Consider the following 14552-nt stretch of genomic DNA (forward strand, 5'->3'; position numbering starts at 1 on the left):
ATGTTTTTATTATTCTGTGATACATCTTCTATATTATATGTTGACATTGACATTTGACATATTGACAGATAACTTTGTCTTACGTCTGTATGGTAGACCATGCTGGAGTTTTATTTATGTAGTTTGGTTATGTTTACTTTTAAATATAGGGAATTGTATGTCTAACTGAAGTCACATATAAGTTAACATGCCTAAACCATTACTATTCGATGAGGATTCGGAAGAAGAAGTCGAAATTAAAACAGAAAATGCGTACGCCAAGAGGTACGATACTTGGCGAGAAAAAGAAGAATTACACAAATGTGCGTCATTGGTACTTCATTTATCCATTATATATGTTATTCTATCATCTCTAAAACTACTAATTTGTATCTTTTTTCTGTAGTGGAACAAAAATATGGCTCCAAACCCTTAAACGATGACGGAACAGTCTCATCTGATAGTGAAGACGAAAGCGATGAGCATCCAGAAGTTTCAGAAGAGGTGGAGAAACAATTCCTCAAGACCCTAGCCCTCTTGAAAACCAAGGACCCTAGGATATACGATCCTAGTTATAAGTTTTTCGATGAGAAAATTGAAAAGGAAAAAGGTATATTTAAATTCATTCATTGAAACAGTGATACTAGTAATGTAAAGTATTAACCAACTTTATTATGAGGAGTAACATTTAATTATCTATTTTAATCAGAGAAAGAACCAGAAACCAAGAGGTTAACATTTGGTGATAGTGATGACGATGAGGATGATGATCCAAATATATTTAGCATTGAAAAGAAGGCAGAGATAGACAGTGATGATGGCAGTAAAAATTGTAAGGGGAATTCAGAGGTACCAATATTATTATGTTAGATAATATTTCAAGTTTATTTTTTTGTGTCTTGGACCTATTTTGTATTGAAAAATGTTATCTACTTAATGTTTATACATTATGAATGGTTGAAATTAATAAACAAATACTAATGGAAAATAAATAATAATAGGGACGGTCTGGTCATCCTGGTAGTCCAATTCGAATTCTAAAAATATTTTTGCAGATAACCGCTACATTAGTTCTGAATTCTATATTTAAAACATATCATTTTCTTAATATATTCTTAATATATATACAAGACAGGTTGCTATTGCTTTGTAATCCTTATATCTTTGTAAATAATATATATGAATAATTATAGGAATATTCATAAAAATTTTAGCATAGAATGTGGAAATATCTGAGAATATTGTATTATATCATTAAAATCTAACAATGTTTATAAAATAATAAGCCATATATTAACATGTGACAATTTGAGTTTAAATTTTTTTTAAAATTAAACAGATTTTCAACTATAGCATGCCTTGTATAATAAAGTTGATATGATTCACTTTACTTTGTTTCCTTTCAGAATGAAAAGATTAAAGAATTCTTAATTGGCAAAGTTGATCATGTTGATGATGAAGTAGAGAAAGATCTCGCACCACTCAGGGCCCTGTGGTCAGACCCTAAGTTAAATGATGGTGAAGCATTCTTGAGGGATTACATTTTAAATAAAAGGTAAGAATTTCTTTACCATGACAATTATTATCATTTTATAATCTTCATGTAATAATTACGCATGTTTGGTACAAAACAATTTATATGGCTCTTTTGTTTTTAATTAAAATTAAAGCTGTCATTAATTTTCAAAATGTGGTGGAGGTAGGCAAACAGAGGTAAATAAGGTGAACTGAACTGTTTTGTCTGTCCCTATTTATGTATATCATTGATCAAAGAATCATAATTTTTATACGTAATATTCATTATTAATATGATTTTATATTGTCTGGTATTCCGATTGTGTGTATAAAAATATTCATTCAATTGATTATAGTTTAATAAGTTTCTATGTTAAAAGTTCCCACAAATCATCTGGAAATAAGTATTTGAATGAAAAGCTGTATGTTAAATTTGCAATTTCTAGATATTTAGATGATGGTGATGCTGGTGAAGCTGCCGATAAAATAAGGGATGATGATGATTTGGAAGAAGATGAAAAGATGGTGGAAGAGCAGGGTAAATTCGAGCGAGCCTACAACTTTCGTTTCGAAGAGCCTGATGAAGAATATGTAGGTCTAAAAACTTTATTTAATAGAACCTTACTTGAATTATTTAAATTTTATTTAAAACAAATTAATCCATTATATCATACTGCTTAAATGAGTCTAGAATATATTGTGCATTTCAATGAATTTTGACACATCTACTAAATGATTATGAAAACTAATCATCCATTACAGTCAATTAAATTATTAATTAAATATTTCCAGTTAAAACGTTTCCCTCGAACAATGAACTATATCAGACCAAAAGACGATCGCCGATCACGTAAGCGAGCTGAGATACGCGAAAGAAAGGAAGAAGAGAAAAAGAGGAAGATGGAAGAAATAGCCAGGCTGAAGGCACTTAAGTTGAAAGAAATACAAGAGAAGATTGCCAAAATTAAAGAGGTTACTGGTAACCAAGATCTGGCTTTCAAGGTAATCATTATTATGTATTTGTATTGTGCTATTAAATGTGAATAGAAATTTTCATATTATTTGTGGTCATTGTTATGTTCCATTAAATTTAGAATGTAATTCTGTATCATCAGTAAAAAAATATAACATCACATAACAGAAAGATATATCATTTATGCATATCAATATTAAAAATGGACCTAAAATTGCTCCTTGATGTACCCATAAGCATGGATCCAGAACCTCTTGCTAAGTCCTTTTTGTAAGTTTATCTTACAAAAACATATTTCAAATCATTGAAACACTCTTGAATTCCTATATTTTTTCAGGATGAAGATATTGAAGGCGACTTTGATCCTGAGGAACATGATAAAAGAATGAAAGCCCTATTTGACGAGGAGTATTATGGGGAAGCAGATGACCAGAAACCTGTCTTTCCTGATTTAGATGAAGAATTAGAAATTGGTAAGATACAAATGATATAAAAGTATTACCATTAAAAATCTATTTTAAAAATATTCTGGCCATACTAATGTGTAATCCCATATAAATAAATTTCACACTCAATTAAAATAAAATTATTATTTCAAAGAATTTCTTTTACGGTTTCAATGTCATATTGTAACTGTTCTAAATAAAATAATTAAAACATACACAGAATTTAAATAACACCAAAACTAATTACTCAAAAAAATAAACCAATTCAAAAAATAATTACATAAATTGTTTGTCAAATAATAAATGTTTGCGTATAATTGAATTTTTCAGAAAATTGGGAGAACTTTGAACCAGAATATAATGAAGACAACGAAAATGCAGATGAACCGCATTGTGAAGATACAGACTTTAATGTGAGCATAATATTACAATTCATTCCTAATACATTGTGTAATGATTAGATTCGATTTAATCTATATATTTAGTGTAACTTTTTATCCTCTAAAATAGGATTGATTAAGAAAATAATTTCAAAAGAAAATAATGTTTTAAAGCATGAAAAAAAAATTTGCATGTAACCAGAGTAGCTTTTATTGTGATCAAATTTTAATATTATGATATATTATTTAAATTATATATATATAATTACAGATGGATGCAGACTATGATCCAAAGAAAGCAAAGGAGAACCTTATAGAAGAATTGAAACGAAACATGGGCAAGAAACGTAGGAACAGGAAACGTAAATCAAAGCTTGCCGAGTTATTATCAGATGAGAAACCGAAATTTATACCTGATGTTGATAAAACATATGCGGAGTACATGCAGGAGTACTATCAGATGGACTGTGAGGATGTTATTGGAGGGGATCTGCCCACCAGGTTCAAGTACAGGGAGGTGGTGCCTAATGACTTTGGATTGACTGTTGAGGAGGTAAAGTATTAGATATTATCATTCCCTTGACCTCAAAATGAGTCGAGATGGCCCAGTGGTTAGAACGCGTGCATCTTAACCGATGATTGCGGGTTCAAACCCAGACAAGCACCACTGATTCATATGCTTAATTTTGTCTTTATAATTCATCTCGTGCTCAGCGGTGAAGGAAAACACCGTGAGGAAACTTGCATGTGACAAATTTCATAGAAATTCTGCCACATGTGTATTCCACCAACCTGCATTGGAACAGCGTGGTGGAATATGTTCCAAACCTTCTCCTCAAAGGGAGAGGAGGCCTTTAGCCCAGCAGTGGGAATTTACAGGCTGTTGTTGTTGACCTCTAAATGGCTTAAAATGTTTTAAAAGGCCTTTATACCTCTTTTTTTGACATTAATTGCATTATTTTAATTGTCTATTATGATGTAACCACGTGCATACATTGTATGTAGTTGACTATTGTCTTCACCAGGGCTCGGTAATCATTATGTCACATAATTAATTTATTTTCCAGATACTTCTCGCAGACGACAAAGAATTAACTCAATGGGTGCCTCTTAAGAAAATTGTAAAATATCGTCCAGAGCACGTAGAGAAAGGCGAAGTCAAAGTTTACTCACAAAAAGCAGCTGATATCAGATTGAAAAAGAAAATTCTGCCTAGCTTGTTTAAAGATCTACCTGAGTAAGTTTGCAGTTGAGTCTTCCTAACTACAATATTTCTCTTACTGTTTCTATTCATCTCCATTGGTATTAAAGTTTTTTAAATGTGTTATTAGAAATGATAAATTTTAAAAAGCTATTACATAATCATATATAATAGATATATATAAACTAATAATATTAAAGGAACACTTACAATTTAAATTTGAAAGATATTTTGAATAAAACCGATTTATCTCTTACAGGGAACCAGAACTAGTAGTACCAACCGAAGTTAGTAAAAAGAAGAAGAAAAAGAAAAAGAAGCAAACAAACCAAGAAAACAATGATGAAACAAATGATTTAGAAGAAAATAATGATAATTCTAGTAATGCTGAAAGTGAGAAACAAAGAGAAAGAAAAAAGAAAAGTGTCATAGCAGAAAATAATGAAGAATCAAATGGTTTAGATCAAACAAATGAAAGTAATGTGCAAGATAATAGCACAGAAACCTCAAAGAAAAAGAAGAAGCACAAACATAGTGAACACAAAGAGAGTGTTAATCACGACGTACCCCAGAATATCGATAATGAAAGCGAAAACTTAACTAAGAAACATAAAAAGATTAAGGTTCAAAATAAAAATCAAGAGTCTACTACAAAATGTGAAGAAATAACTACTAACACTAATGAAATTGAGAAACAGAAAGATGGCAAAAAGAAACTAAATAGTGAAGACATATATGCAAATGAAAATATCTGTATCACAAAGAGTAGCAACTTAGAAACATCCAAGAAGAAGAAGAAGAAACATAAACAAACAGAAAACGTGACAAATGTAGATAATATAAATGCAAACCAAGATCCTACTAAAGAGAGCAAACCCTTAAAAACAGAGCATAAAGGAAATAACAAAAATGTAAATGATGTACCAAGTATATCTAAACAAGAAATAACTACCACTACTAAAGAAAACGAGAAACAGAAAGAAGGAAATAATAAGAAAAAGAAACCAAAAAATGCATTTAATGTTGAAACTATCAATGTTAAAACTAACCCAAGTAGCGGAACAAATTACGTTAATAATCAAACTAATGGTAAAATTAATAAAAATAACTTAAAACGCAAATCAAATTCTACCACCGAAGAGAATATTCCTAAAAAGAAAAGTAAGAAAAATAAAAATTTCAAAAAAGTTAAACCTCTTAAAAATAGTGGTCAGAGTGACAAACCGGCCAATCCATTAAGTAAGCTATCTGATGAAAGACTTAAAGCTTACGGCCTGAATCCGAAAAAATATAGAAGTTTCCTTAAGTATAAGAAATTTTAAAATATACATGTTATAGTAAATGTAAATGTTAAATATTATGTATGTAACATAAAGGAATAAATATTTTTAAATATTCACTTTAATTTTTAATGCTTAATCTGATCCCGCAGATGGATAATAATATACTAGTTTGGTGATATGCGTGCATAATAATATATTACTAGTGGTACGAAACTTCGCATTTATTTAAATGATTTATAGGAATTACGAAACATGTGACAGGTTTTGTTTTCATTGTAAAATGCAAGTTAAATTTGCCGCCAAAAAGATGAAACTTTTTTAAAAGAAATATTTATCGTCAAATAGTAACTGTTCAGTTAGAATTGGAGCTGGTGGGTTGACAATGTTTACATTAATTTTATTTACGTTGCATGTACGGCTCTCAACTTTTACTCTAAAATTATTTTTTGTTTAATCGTAACAATTTAGACTTTTTTTCAATCAAGAATACTCTTAATCTTCCTTTGTCCTACGGATAGAAATATGGGATATAATTTATCATAAAATATTGTTATTAGTTTACTACAGAATTTGTTTATTTACGACATCACATTAGAAAATTCTAAAATTATCAGTGTTTTTAATATATTCTATTACCTATAAACTTTCCTTTCGAATCCCTCTATTAAATAAAACCTCATCAAAATCCATTGCGTAATTTTAAAGATCTAAGCATACATAGGGACAGACCGCGGTATATATGTGGGAATAAACTATTCAAATTTATTTAAAATGTAAATTATTTCATTCATATTATTATTTTATAATTTGATAAAGTAATGTTTTAGACTTGTATGTAATAGACAATAAAGGAACAATTTTAACATAAGGGGTTATATACTCTGTGCAATTTCCTAGATCAAGTTTTCTGTCTCGTTACAACTGACAGTTCTTTAAGTCATCTCTTTTTCGGCGAGCGTCGTTGGTTGAAGGTGCGTATTGATAATAATTCATCTATGTGTTTTTATTCATTAGTAATATAGATTAAAATACATTTAATTTTGTGTGTTTTATCTCATAACTACTGTGTAATTGGTAAAATGTTTTCGATTATTAAGATTAATGTAGATTTTTATTGTAACCTACAAAATGTTCTCAACAACATTGCTCTTACCAGAGCCTTTAAAAAGAGCCTTTAAGTAGATCATAACAGCCTTAAAATAGGTGTTATGATTGGACATGAAGGCTAAATCAATGCCACGTGCTATGATTCCCAAACGTACTCAATCCAGAAATTTATCCACTCTTCAATTTCTGGTATTTCCGTTTGCAACGGCTAGTGGCGACAAACCCCCCCTAAACAATATGTTACTGTTATAAATATGAAAACGCTTCATAATATGGATTCATATGAAAATAATGCTGTGTATTCGATAGCTCGCCATCATGGTGAACAACCGTGTACCGTCGGTCTTTTCGAAGACTTATGTCACACCGCGTCGTCCTTTCGAGAAGGCGCGTCTCGACCAGGAATTGAAAATCATCGGTGAATACGGTCTTCGTAACAAACGTGAAGTATGGAGGGTCAAGTACACGCTCGCCCGCATCCGTAAAGCTGCCCGTGAGCTGCTCACATTGGAAGAGAAAGACCCGAAAAGGCTTTTCGAAGGTAAACAAACAGAACAATGTATTAGAATTATTGACTTTCTTAATTCACTTTCACTATGGATGCTATAACGCCGCTTTTAAGTTTAAATGATGAATTTTAATTATTCTTTTTAGTACTTTTTAACGTGCTGAGCACATGTTTTTTTTAGCATTCTTTTCTTGCATAAATTCGTCTATATGTATGTTTTACTTGACTCGAAAGCAAAGTAGACCTTGCTATATTAATATGATGAAAATATCTGGCAACCTCTTGTCTGAAAAATGCTTGTAGACAATATTATTTTATAAACTGAACAATTAACTCTTGATTTAGAAGGCTAATCCTGAATCCTCTATCTAAAACCAAACATATTTACAGGCAATGCACTCCTCCGTCGTCTGGTGAGAATCGGAGTATTGGATGAGAAGCAGATGAAGCTCGATTATGTGCTCGGTCTCAAGATTGAGGACTTCTTGGAGCGCCGTCTTCAAACACAAGTCTTCAAGGCTGGTTTAGCTAAATCTATCCATCATGCTCGTATTTTGATCAGACAGAGACATATTCGGTAAGAAACAGTTTCATTCCTAAATAAGCTATGTAGTAAATACCAGTGGTACCATTCTTAAAATTTGATAAAAGATAATTTGGAATAAGTGTATTTGATATTCACTTTTTACCTAAAAACTGCACAGGTGAACAAAGGCAGCACGGCCCTGTGATGCCGATTTTGTGAATAAATTCTTATAGACCACTTGATCTTACTTGTTGAGATCAATGTCTTGAAATTTTTTAAGCTCGATTTGAGTGAGACCAGGTAATGTATAATTAGCATTATGTGAACTTAATGTCTTGTAAAAGAATATGTGAGCTTCATTAGTTGCATTCAGATTTTTTTATTCCACAAATTTAGATGTGTAAAATCCAAATATAATTTAAAAAAATGTCATAGTGGTACAATACAAGCAACCAATTGTATAATTGTTGAGTAGTGTAAGTAACTGAGACATTAACGTTATGTGAAATCAAGTCTAATTTAATGTTTCAATTCATTCTAGTGTCCGTAAGCAAGTGGTCAACATCCCATCCTTTATTGTCCGTCTGGACTCTGGCAAGCACATTGACTTCTCCCTGAAGTCACCCTTCGGTGGCGGCAGACCCGGCCGTGTCAAGAGGAAGAACCTTCGCAAGGGCCAGGGTGGTGGTGCCACTAATGACGAGGAGGAAGATTAGACCATTAAAGTCACATTTATGCCTTACTACTACTTGTTTTAATTATATACTTTTTACCTATTACCTAAATCTATCAGACATATTTTTTAATAAGTTCATTGTTTAGTTTAGTTAATTGCTGTTTAGCTTAAAAAGAAGGATTAATATTTTTAAACCCGACGCGGTTACCCCACATGTGAGGCTCGCCGGCGTTGAAAGTAGTGGAATAAAGCAGCACATTAAAAAGTATGGTTATGTAGTATCAACTTATATTTGGCATTTTGTCCACACAAATATAAATGCGAAAGTAACTCTGCTTGTCTTGCTCTTTCAAGGTTCCAATTGATTGAAATGAATGTGGAGCGAACTTCACGATAGGCTTACTTTTTGTGCCCAACCTAACGAGGGAGCAGTCATTCGTTAATATTTAGGTAGGTACTCTTGTACGAAAGGATACTTCATAATATAAATTATAAAATAAATTTACATTTAATATGTATATAATATATTAAAAACCGATTATTTCATTAATATTTACGCCCTATATAGGCAACCTTAGGAATGTATATAACTAATAAGTCAACAAATATGTATATACAGAATGTTTTCTACACTAAATTTCATTATCCTTTATTAAGCTTGTGCTTTGAAGTTTCTCCGTAACCTCTTTGGCTGAATCCATTGCATTTACTTGTTCTAAGCAGAGATCTAGAATTCTCTCCAATGCTCTTGCAGTCTTTTCTGAAGAATATATGTTAGCATCTGGTACATGGATAAACAGTGTTCTTGTATTGTCTACACTTAGTGATGTGTAGTATATATATTCACATAGATATCTGAAATAAATTGAACATTTATAAATTCAGTAGATAAACCAGGGTAATATTAATAAAGAACTACATATGCATAAATTGCTATGGAATTTTTATGCATTTATAATTTATTTCATAGTCTAAAGGAACTAACTTAACTATATTGAAATTAATAAAGTATGGGCTGTATGAATATGCAGCTACAACAATAAGTTTAACATTTTCATTAATAATATTAATGATTTGTTTTGTTTTATTAAAATTTTTAAGGCTGTTGATTATACTACACTATTTATTTCTTTATTTAACTTTTATTTCTCTATAAATAGTAAGACATAAAATTTTTATTCACTTATTGTATTTATGAATCACAAAGTAATTATAGCTCTTTAATACTATTTAATTAACATAAATAGCATTTGTTATTAATTTAGATTTGAGGCATTAGTCTGTTTCTATGTATTTGAACAAATTTTTAAATGATTGATGAATTTGTAATTCATTAATAAAGATAAGTACATTGTCGATGCTGTATAGGAATTAAATAAAAAATATATAATATCTACCTGCCAGCGTCTTTAGAAGTAATGGCACTTGTTTCTTCAGGTGGACACCCATCATTGAAGTCTTTACAAATTTTATCCGTGTCAAGCTTTGTGTGAATTCTTATAGCTCCTTCGGCAGGGCAGACATGATTTGCAGGACATTTATCAAAGTAGTCCAATCTTTGATACCCTTTTCGGTGAGCTTGTGTTTCCAATGTTATGTTACTAGCAATACTTGAAACACCAACATGGATCATCAACTGAAATAAGTTCATTTTATAAAATTGTGCGATTTATTGTTATTTCAAAAATAGTCAATATAGTCTTATTGCCGTAGATAAGCAGAATAAATATAACACATAATTTATATATAACCTTAGGAGTATGAGTGTCCCACAGTGCGGGAACAAATTCATCAACGTTTTCATACGTTACAGGAATCTCTAGCTGAACCAACTCAACATTATGTTTTTTCTCTATTTCTTCTTTGTTCATCAACTTTACAGCCTCCCAACTAGCGTTTACCGGGTGATTTAAAAAAGGACCAAAACCAGTTACCAGAACTATAGGCTTAAATAGATAATCAAAGTCACTCATTCTTATATTATTTGTTATGTTGATATAAAATTTACTGTATAGGAATTACAAATTATTTTTACACTTATTCCTTTGATAATTCTAATGTTTTGGTTTACACAAATTATGAAGACAATAAGACATTTGAAATGTTCTGCCTTAGCAGTCAGCTGATTTTTGTTGTAATATTGGTACACAGCAGACATTAAATTCAGAAAAAAAATATGTCAGCTGGTAGCTACTTATGGAGCTACCAGCAAGCTATTATTTTTGTATCTGTATATCATGTGAAATATAATCTATGGTAGAACATTTTCTGTTCAACGACTTTCAGCTCAATTTTGTGCAATCGTTCATTTTTGTTCACCTACATAGATAATGTCGTACTCGTATGGAATATATTTCTATGGCGCGTTCAACATTTTATAAAATATAATGTTTTCGTCATAACGATAACATTTAACATAGTAATTTTATTGTAGTTTCTCTTCTCTTTTGAGTATCTTGTATATAACGTTTTTATAGTGATAACAACGTGTACTTGACATTTTGCTGCTAATCTTCTTTTAGGTTATGTTAACGAGTTCGTATTTATTGTATAAATTATATAAACAATGACCGAGGGAGAAACTGAGAATAATTGTCGCGTCGTAGGAATACCATACCCATTTACGAAGCGGAAAGTAGAATGTGCAGGTGGTGCGTTCCTGCGATATTATAATATAAAATGTCACGGCGAGGATACATTATTGTTCACATCCAAATCAAAAGATAAGGCCGAAGAAATAGTGTTCGAAGACGATGTTGAATATCTCCGAAGCTTAGATCCCAAGGAGTGGAAGAAGCAAGATCACTACGCTGTTTTAGGTATTAAAAAGTTACGTTACGAAGCTACGGATGATGATATTAAACGTGCCTACAGACAAAAGGTGCTGAAACATCACCCGGACAAGCGCAAAGCGCTGGGCGAGGAGGTGAGAAGTGACGATGACTATTTCACGTGCATCACTAAAGCCTACGAAATTCTTGGGACGCCAAAAAGTAGAAGATCTTATGATTCTGTTGACCCCGAGTTTGATGATTCTGTGCCAACTTCAAGTGAAGTTAAAAAGGACGGATTTTTTGAAACTTTTGCCAAGTACTTCGAAAGTAATGCTCGTTGGTCAGAGAAAAGGAATGCACCTTTATTGGGTGATGAAAACAGCCCGCGGGAATTTGTTGAGAAGTTTTACTCATTCTGGTATGAATTCGATTCTTGGCGTGAGTTTTCTTATTTAGATGAAGAAGAAAAGGAAAAAGGGTCTGATAGAGAGGAACGAAGATGGATAGAGAAACAAAATAAGGCAGCTCGTGCAAAACTAAAAAAAGAAGAAATGGCAAGAATACGTAGTCTTGTAGATTTAGCATATGCAAATGACCCCAGGATACAGCGCTTCAAGCAAGAAGATAAAGACAAGAAATTAGCTGCTAAGCGTGCTAGACAGGTAACATAAACAAAAAATTATTTAAATTTTCACTATATAAATTGACAAAATATATAATTTTTATTTGTTATGTTATTCAAAATTGTTATTTTAACAATAAAATTTTTTATTTCTATTTTCAGGATGCAATTCAAGCTAAAAAAGCAGAAGAAGAAAGAATAATTAAAGAGGCACAGATTGCCAAGCAAAAGGCGGAGGAGGCAGAAAGAGCAAGATTAGATGCAGCCAGAGCTGAGCGGGAACTCATAAAGAAGAACCTGCGCAAAGAAAGGAAGACATTTAGAGACCTATGCAAAGCTAATAATTATTATGCTGAAAATGATGATGAGACTGTGTCACATATGGCAGCAGTTGAGAAAATTTGTGAAATGTTGAAAACTGTTGAATTACAGGATTTAACAAAAGATTTGGAAGTTAGTGGTCGAGAGGCATTCTTAAATGCTGTTAAAGACTCTGAAGACAAACTTGAAGCAGAACGTAGGGCTTTATTTGAGACAAAGAAGGCAGAAGAGCAAAAAATAAAAAAAAATGCAGCATTAAAAGCTCCTCTAGAGTGGTCTGTTGAATCAACACAGCTACTTATTAAAGCTGTAAACCTGTTTCCTGCTGGTACAAACCAGAGGTGGGATGTAGTTGCCAATTTCTTAAATCAACACGGAACTTTTACAGATGAAAGACGTTTTAATGCAAAGGAAGTTCTGAATAAAGCTAAGGACTTGCAGAGTTCAGATTTTTCAAAGAGCAGTCTTAAAAAAGCCGCAAATGAGGAAGCCTTTGATCAGTTTGAAAAGGACAAAAAGAAAGTTGTTAATGTTGTTGATGACAATAGTATTTCAAAGAACGATACTCCTAAACTAGTGAATGGTACAGCTCGGCCAAAGATTAATGGCGATGTTAAAGAGAAAGAGGTTAAAGATGAAAAGCCATGGACAAAAACTGAGCAAGAGCTTTTAGAGCAAGCCATTAAAACATTCCCAGTAAGCACACCAGAGCGATGGGATAAAATTGCAGATTGTATTCCAAACCGATCCAAAAAAGACTGCATGAAAAGGTACAAGGAATTAGTCGAATTAGTTAAAGCCAAGAAACAAGCCGCCAATATATCTAAATAACATTTAATGCCAGCATTAGTTCACTATCAAATTATAAATGACAATTTCAACAAAGCTAAAAATATCTGCACATTGAATTATTTCAACACTTTAAATTAAAGAAAGTTCAATATAATTATAATATGATTTTACATAAGATAAACTCAATATAATGGTTAATATGGTATATGAATAAAATGGTTAATCTTCTTGCATAATTTTTATTAGGTAATTAAAATTATATTCTGAAAAGCATATATTATATAAACAAAATACCTAATGTGAAAAGTTTTTCCGTCTAAATAATTTGGAGAAAATACTTAACTTCCAAATACATGGTTAAATATGCATCAGTATATACCATTTTAGTATTTTCCAGTTATACTAATACAAACATTGTAATCTCATAATTTTTCACATTAATTGAGATTGTTTTTAAACCTATTTTCATAATTATGATAACTATAGTATATATATTTTTTTGTAATAGAAATAACTTAGAACCTGTATACATGATTAATTTTTAGCGAGCTGTTTAATATTTATAAAATTTCCAAATTTTATTTGATAGTGTTTTATTTGACTGAATTTCTTTTGTTTGTAAATAAACCTAAAAGTACAATAATTTGGTATTTTAGCGCATCCAAATTTAATCAAATATAATATCAACCCCAGTGTAATACTGTCTCATAGATATTGTATACAGTCTCTTGGATTTATACATTTGTTTAATGTATTGGCGGATTTTAACCACTTCTATATGAGACAACATACTAGGCATATTTTTGTATTTATGTTTACTTTGTGATGAATTAACATAGTCAATTGGTAATTTAATATTGTCTTTTATTTCCCTTAATGAGGTTAATATATTACAGCATCCTAATTGCTAGACGCTAAAAGGCCACAAATGTTGTCCTCTAAAAAATATATATAAGAAAATACTAGTCTATTAATAGTTATTCCACATAGAGCGTCTATTAGCTACAATCTGGCCCATGACCAAGAAAACATGTAATCAGTGTCATACAATTTAATACTGGTAGTAAAAGATATTTTTCTTATATTATTGATTAAGTCAATCAGGAGATCTAAGAGTAAATTCTTACAAAAGGTTATGGATATGAAGATAGATATTCTTTTAAAACTTAGTAGAATTGTTTCTCATAAAATATGATAATCTTCAAATAATTTAATAAATCACAGACATGTGTGTGGGTAGCAAATATGTCAAATCCAACACTATATCTAGAAATTATTCGTAAAATCGAACTATTTGCATGAGCGGTTGGTCGTCGAAAGAGTAATGCAAAGCAAGTCTAAGCGAAGGCAATTGGACGTCACGAATTGAAATTTTGTCGATAATTACTTATTGTAATTTTGAACTAAGCTCAAAAGAGAATTTTGTTTTATATATGAAATCGGGACCGT

The 14552-nt window shown here is 31.2% G+C and overlaps 4 protein-coding genes across 4 annotated transcripts; 3 read left to right on the plus strand and 1 right to left on the minus strand.

Moving 5' to 3' along the window:
* The first annotated feature begins 75 nt into the window (after nucleotides 1–75).
* LOC124537348 (protein KRI1 homolog) lies at nucleotides 76–5868 on the plus strand. Its single transcript, XM_047114177.1, has 11 exons — nucleotides 76–302; nucleotides 386–589; nucleotides 689–828; nucleotides 1386–1534; nucleotides 1941–2085; nucleotides 2287–2496; nucleotides 2805–2940; nucleotides 3244–3326; nucleotides 3565–3846; nucleotides 4361–4530; nucleotides 4754–5868. Exons 1-11 carry the CDS (start codon nucleotides 188–190, stop codon nucleotides 5814–5816), a joined length of 2697 nt encoding a protein of 898 aa, XP_046970133.1. The 5' UTR covers nucleotides 76–187; the 3' UTR covers nucleotides 5817–5868.
* Nucleotides 5869–6640: 772 nt separating this feature from the next.
* LOC124537676 (40S ribosomal protein S9) lies at nucleotides 6641–8660 on the plus strand. The gene is made up of 4 exons (XM_047114592.1): nucleotides 6641–6748; nucleotides 7194–7425; nucleotides 7783–7969; nucleotides 8460–8660. Exons 2-4 carry the CDS (start codon nucleotides 7203–7205, stop codon nucleotides 8632–8634), a joined length of 585 nt encoding a protein of 194 aa, XP_046970548.1. The 5' UTR covers nucleotides 6641–6748; nucleotides 7194–7202; the 3' UTR covers nucleotides 8635–8660.
* Nucleotides 8661–9079: 419 nt separating this feature from the next.
* Nucleotides 9080–10731, minus strand: LOC124537675 (pyroglutamyl-peptidase 1). The gene is made up of 3 exons (XM_047114591.1): nucleotides 10346–10731; nucleotides 9992–10230; nucleotides 9080–9449 (listed from the first exon to the last, which is right to left on the minus strand). The coding sequence occupies exons 1-3, from the start codon at nucleotides 10565–10567 to the stop codon at nucleotides 9227–9229; spliced, it is 684 nt and encodes a 227-aa protein (XP_046970547.1). The 5' UTR covers nucleotides 10568–10731; the 3' UTR covers nucleotides 9080–9226.
* Nucleotides 10732–10890: 159 nt separating this feature from the next.
* On the plus strand, nucleotides 10891–13958 carry LOC124537674 (dnaJ homolog subfamily C member 2). Its single transcript, XM_047114590.1, has 2 exons — nucleotides 10891–12030; nucleotides 12153–13958. Exons 1-2 carry the CDS (start codon nucleotides 11161–11163, stop codon nucleotides 13140–13142), a joined length of 1860 nt encoding a protein of 619 aa, XP_046970546.1. The 5' UTR covers nucleotides 10891–11160; the 3' UTR covers nucleotides 13143–13958.
* The last annotated feature ends 594 nt before the right edge of the window (nucleotides 13959–14552 follow it).

This window comes from Vanessa cardui, chromosome 18 (assembly GCF_905220365.1).
Source record: "Vanessa cardui chromosome 18, ilVanCard2.1, whole genome shotgun sequence".
NCBI lineage: Eukaryota > Metazoa > Arthropoda > Insecta > Lepidoptera > Nymphalidae > Vanessa > Vanessa cardui.

Bases quoted from the DNA above. Each gene is read 5' to 3' on its own strand.
- LOC124537348 (XM_047114177.1), top strand. From the start codon at position 188: ATGCCTAAACCATTACTATTCGATGAGGATTCGGAAGAAGAAGTCGAA. The intron at 303-385 runs GTGCGTCATTGG...TTTTTTCTGTAG, and splicing joins AAAAGAAGAATTACACAAAT to TGGAACAAAAATATGGCTCC. The intron at 590-688 runs GTATATTTAAAT...TATTTTAATCAG, and splicing joins GAAAATTGAAAAGGAAAAAG to AGAAAGAACCAGAAACCAAG.
- LOC124537676 (XM_047114592.1), top strand. From the start codon at position 7,203: ATGGTGAACAACCGTGTACCGTCGGTCTTTTCGAAGACTTATGTCACA. The intron at 7,426-7,782 runs GTAAACAAACAG...ACATATTTACAG, and splicing joins CCCGAAAAGGCTTTTCGAAG to GCAATGCACTCCTCCGTCGT. The intron at 7,970-8,459 runs GTAAGAAACAGT...AATTCATTCTAG, and splicing joins ATCAGACAGAGACATATTCG to TGTCCGTAAGCAAGTGGTCA.
- LOC124537675 (XM_047114591.1), bottom strand. From the start codon at position 10,567: ATGAGTGACTTTGATTATCTATTTAAGCCTATAGTTCTGGTAACTGGT. The intron at 10,231-10,345 runs GTTATATATAAA...AACTTATTTCAG, and splicing joins GGGACACTCATACTCCTAAG to TTGATGATCCATGTTGGTGT. The intron at 9,450-9,991 runs GTAGATATTATA...AATTTATTTCAG, and splicing joins ACTTCTAAAGACGCTGGCAG to ATATCTATGTGAATATATAT.
- LOC124537674 (XM_047114590.1), top strand. From the start codon at position 11,161: ATGACCGAGGGAGAAACTGAGAATAATTGTCGCGTCGTAGGAATACCA. The intron at 12,031-12,152 runs GTAACATAAACA...TTCTATTTTCAG, and splicing joins CTGCTAAGCGTGCTAGACAG to GATGCAATTCAAGCTAAAAA.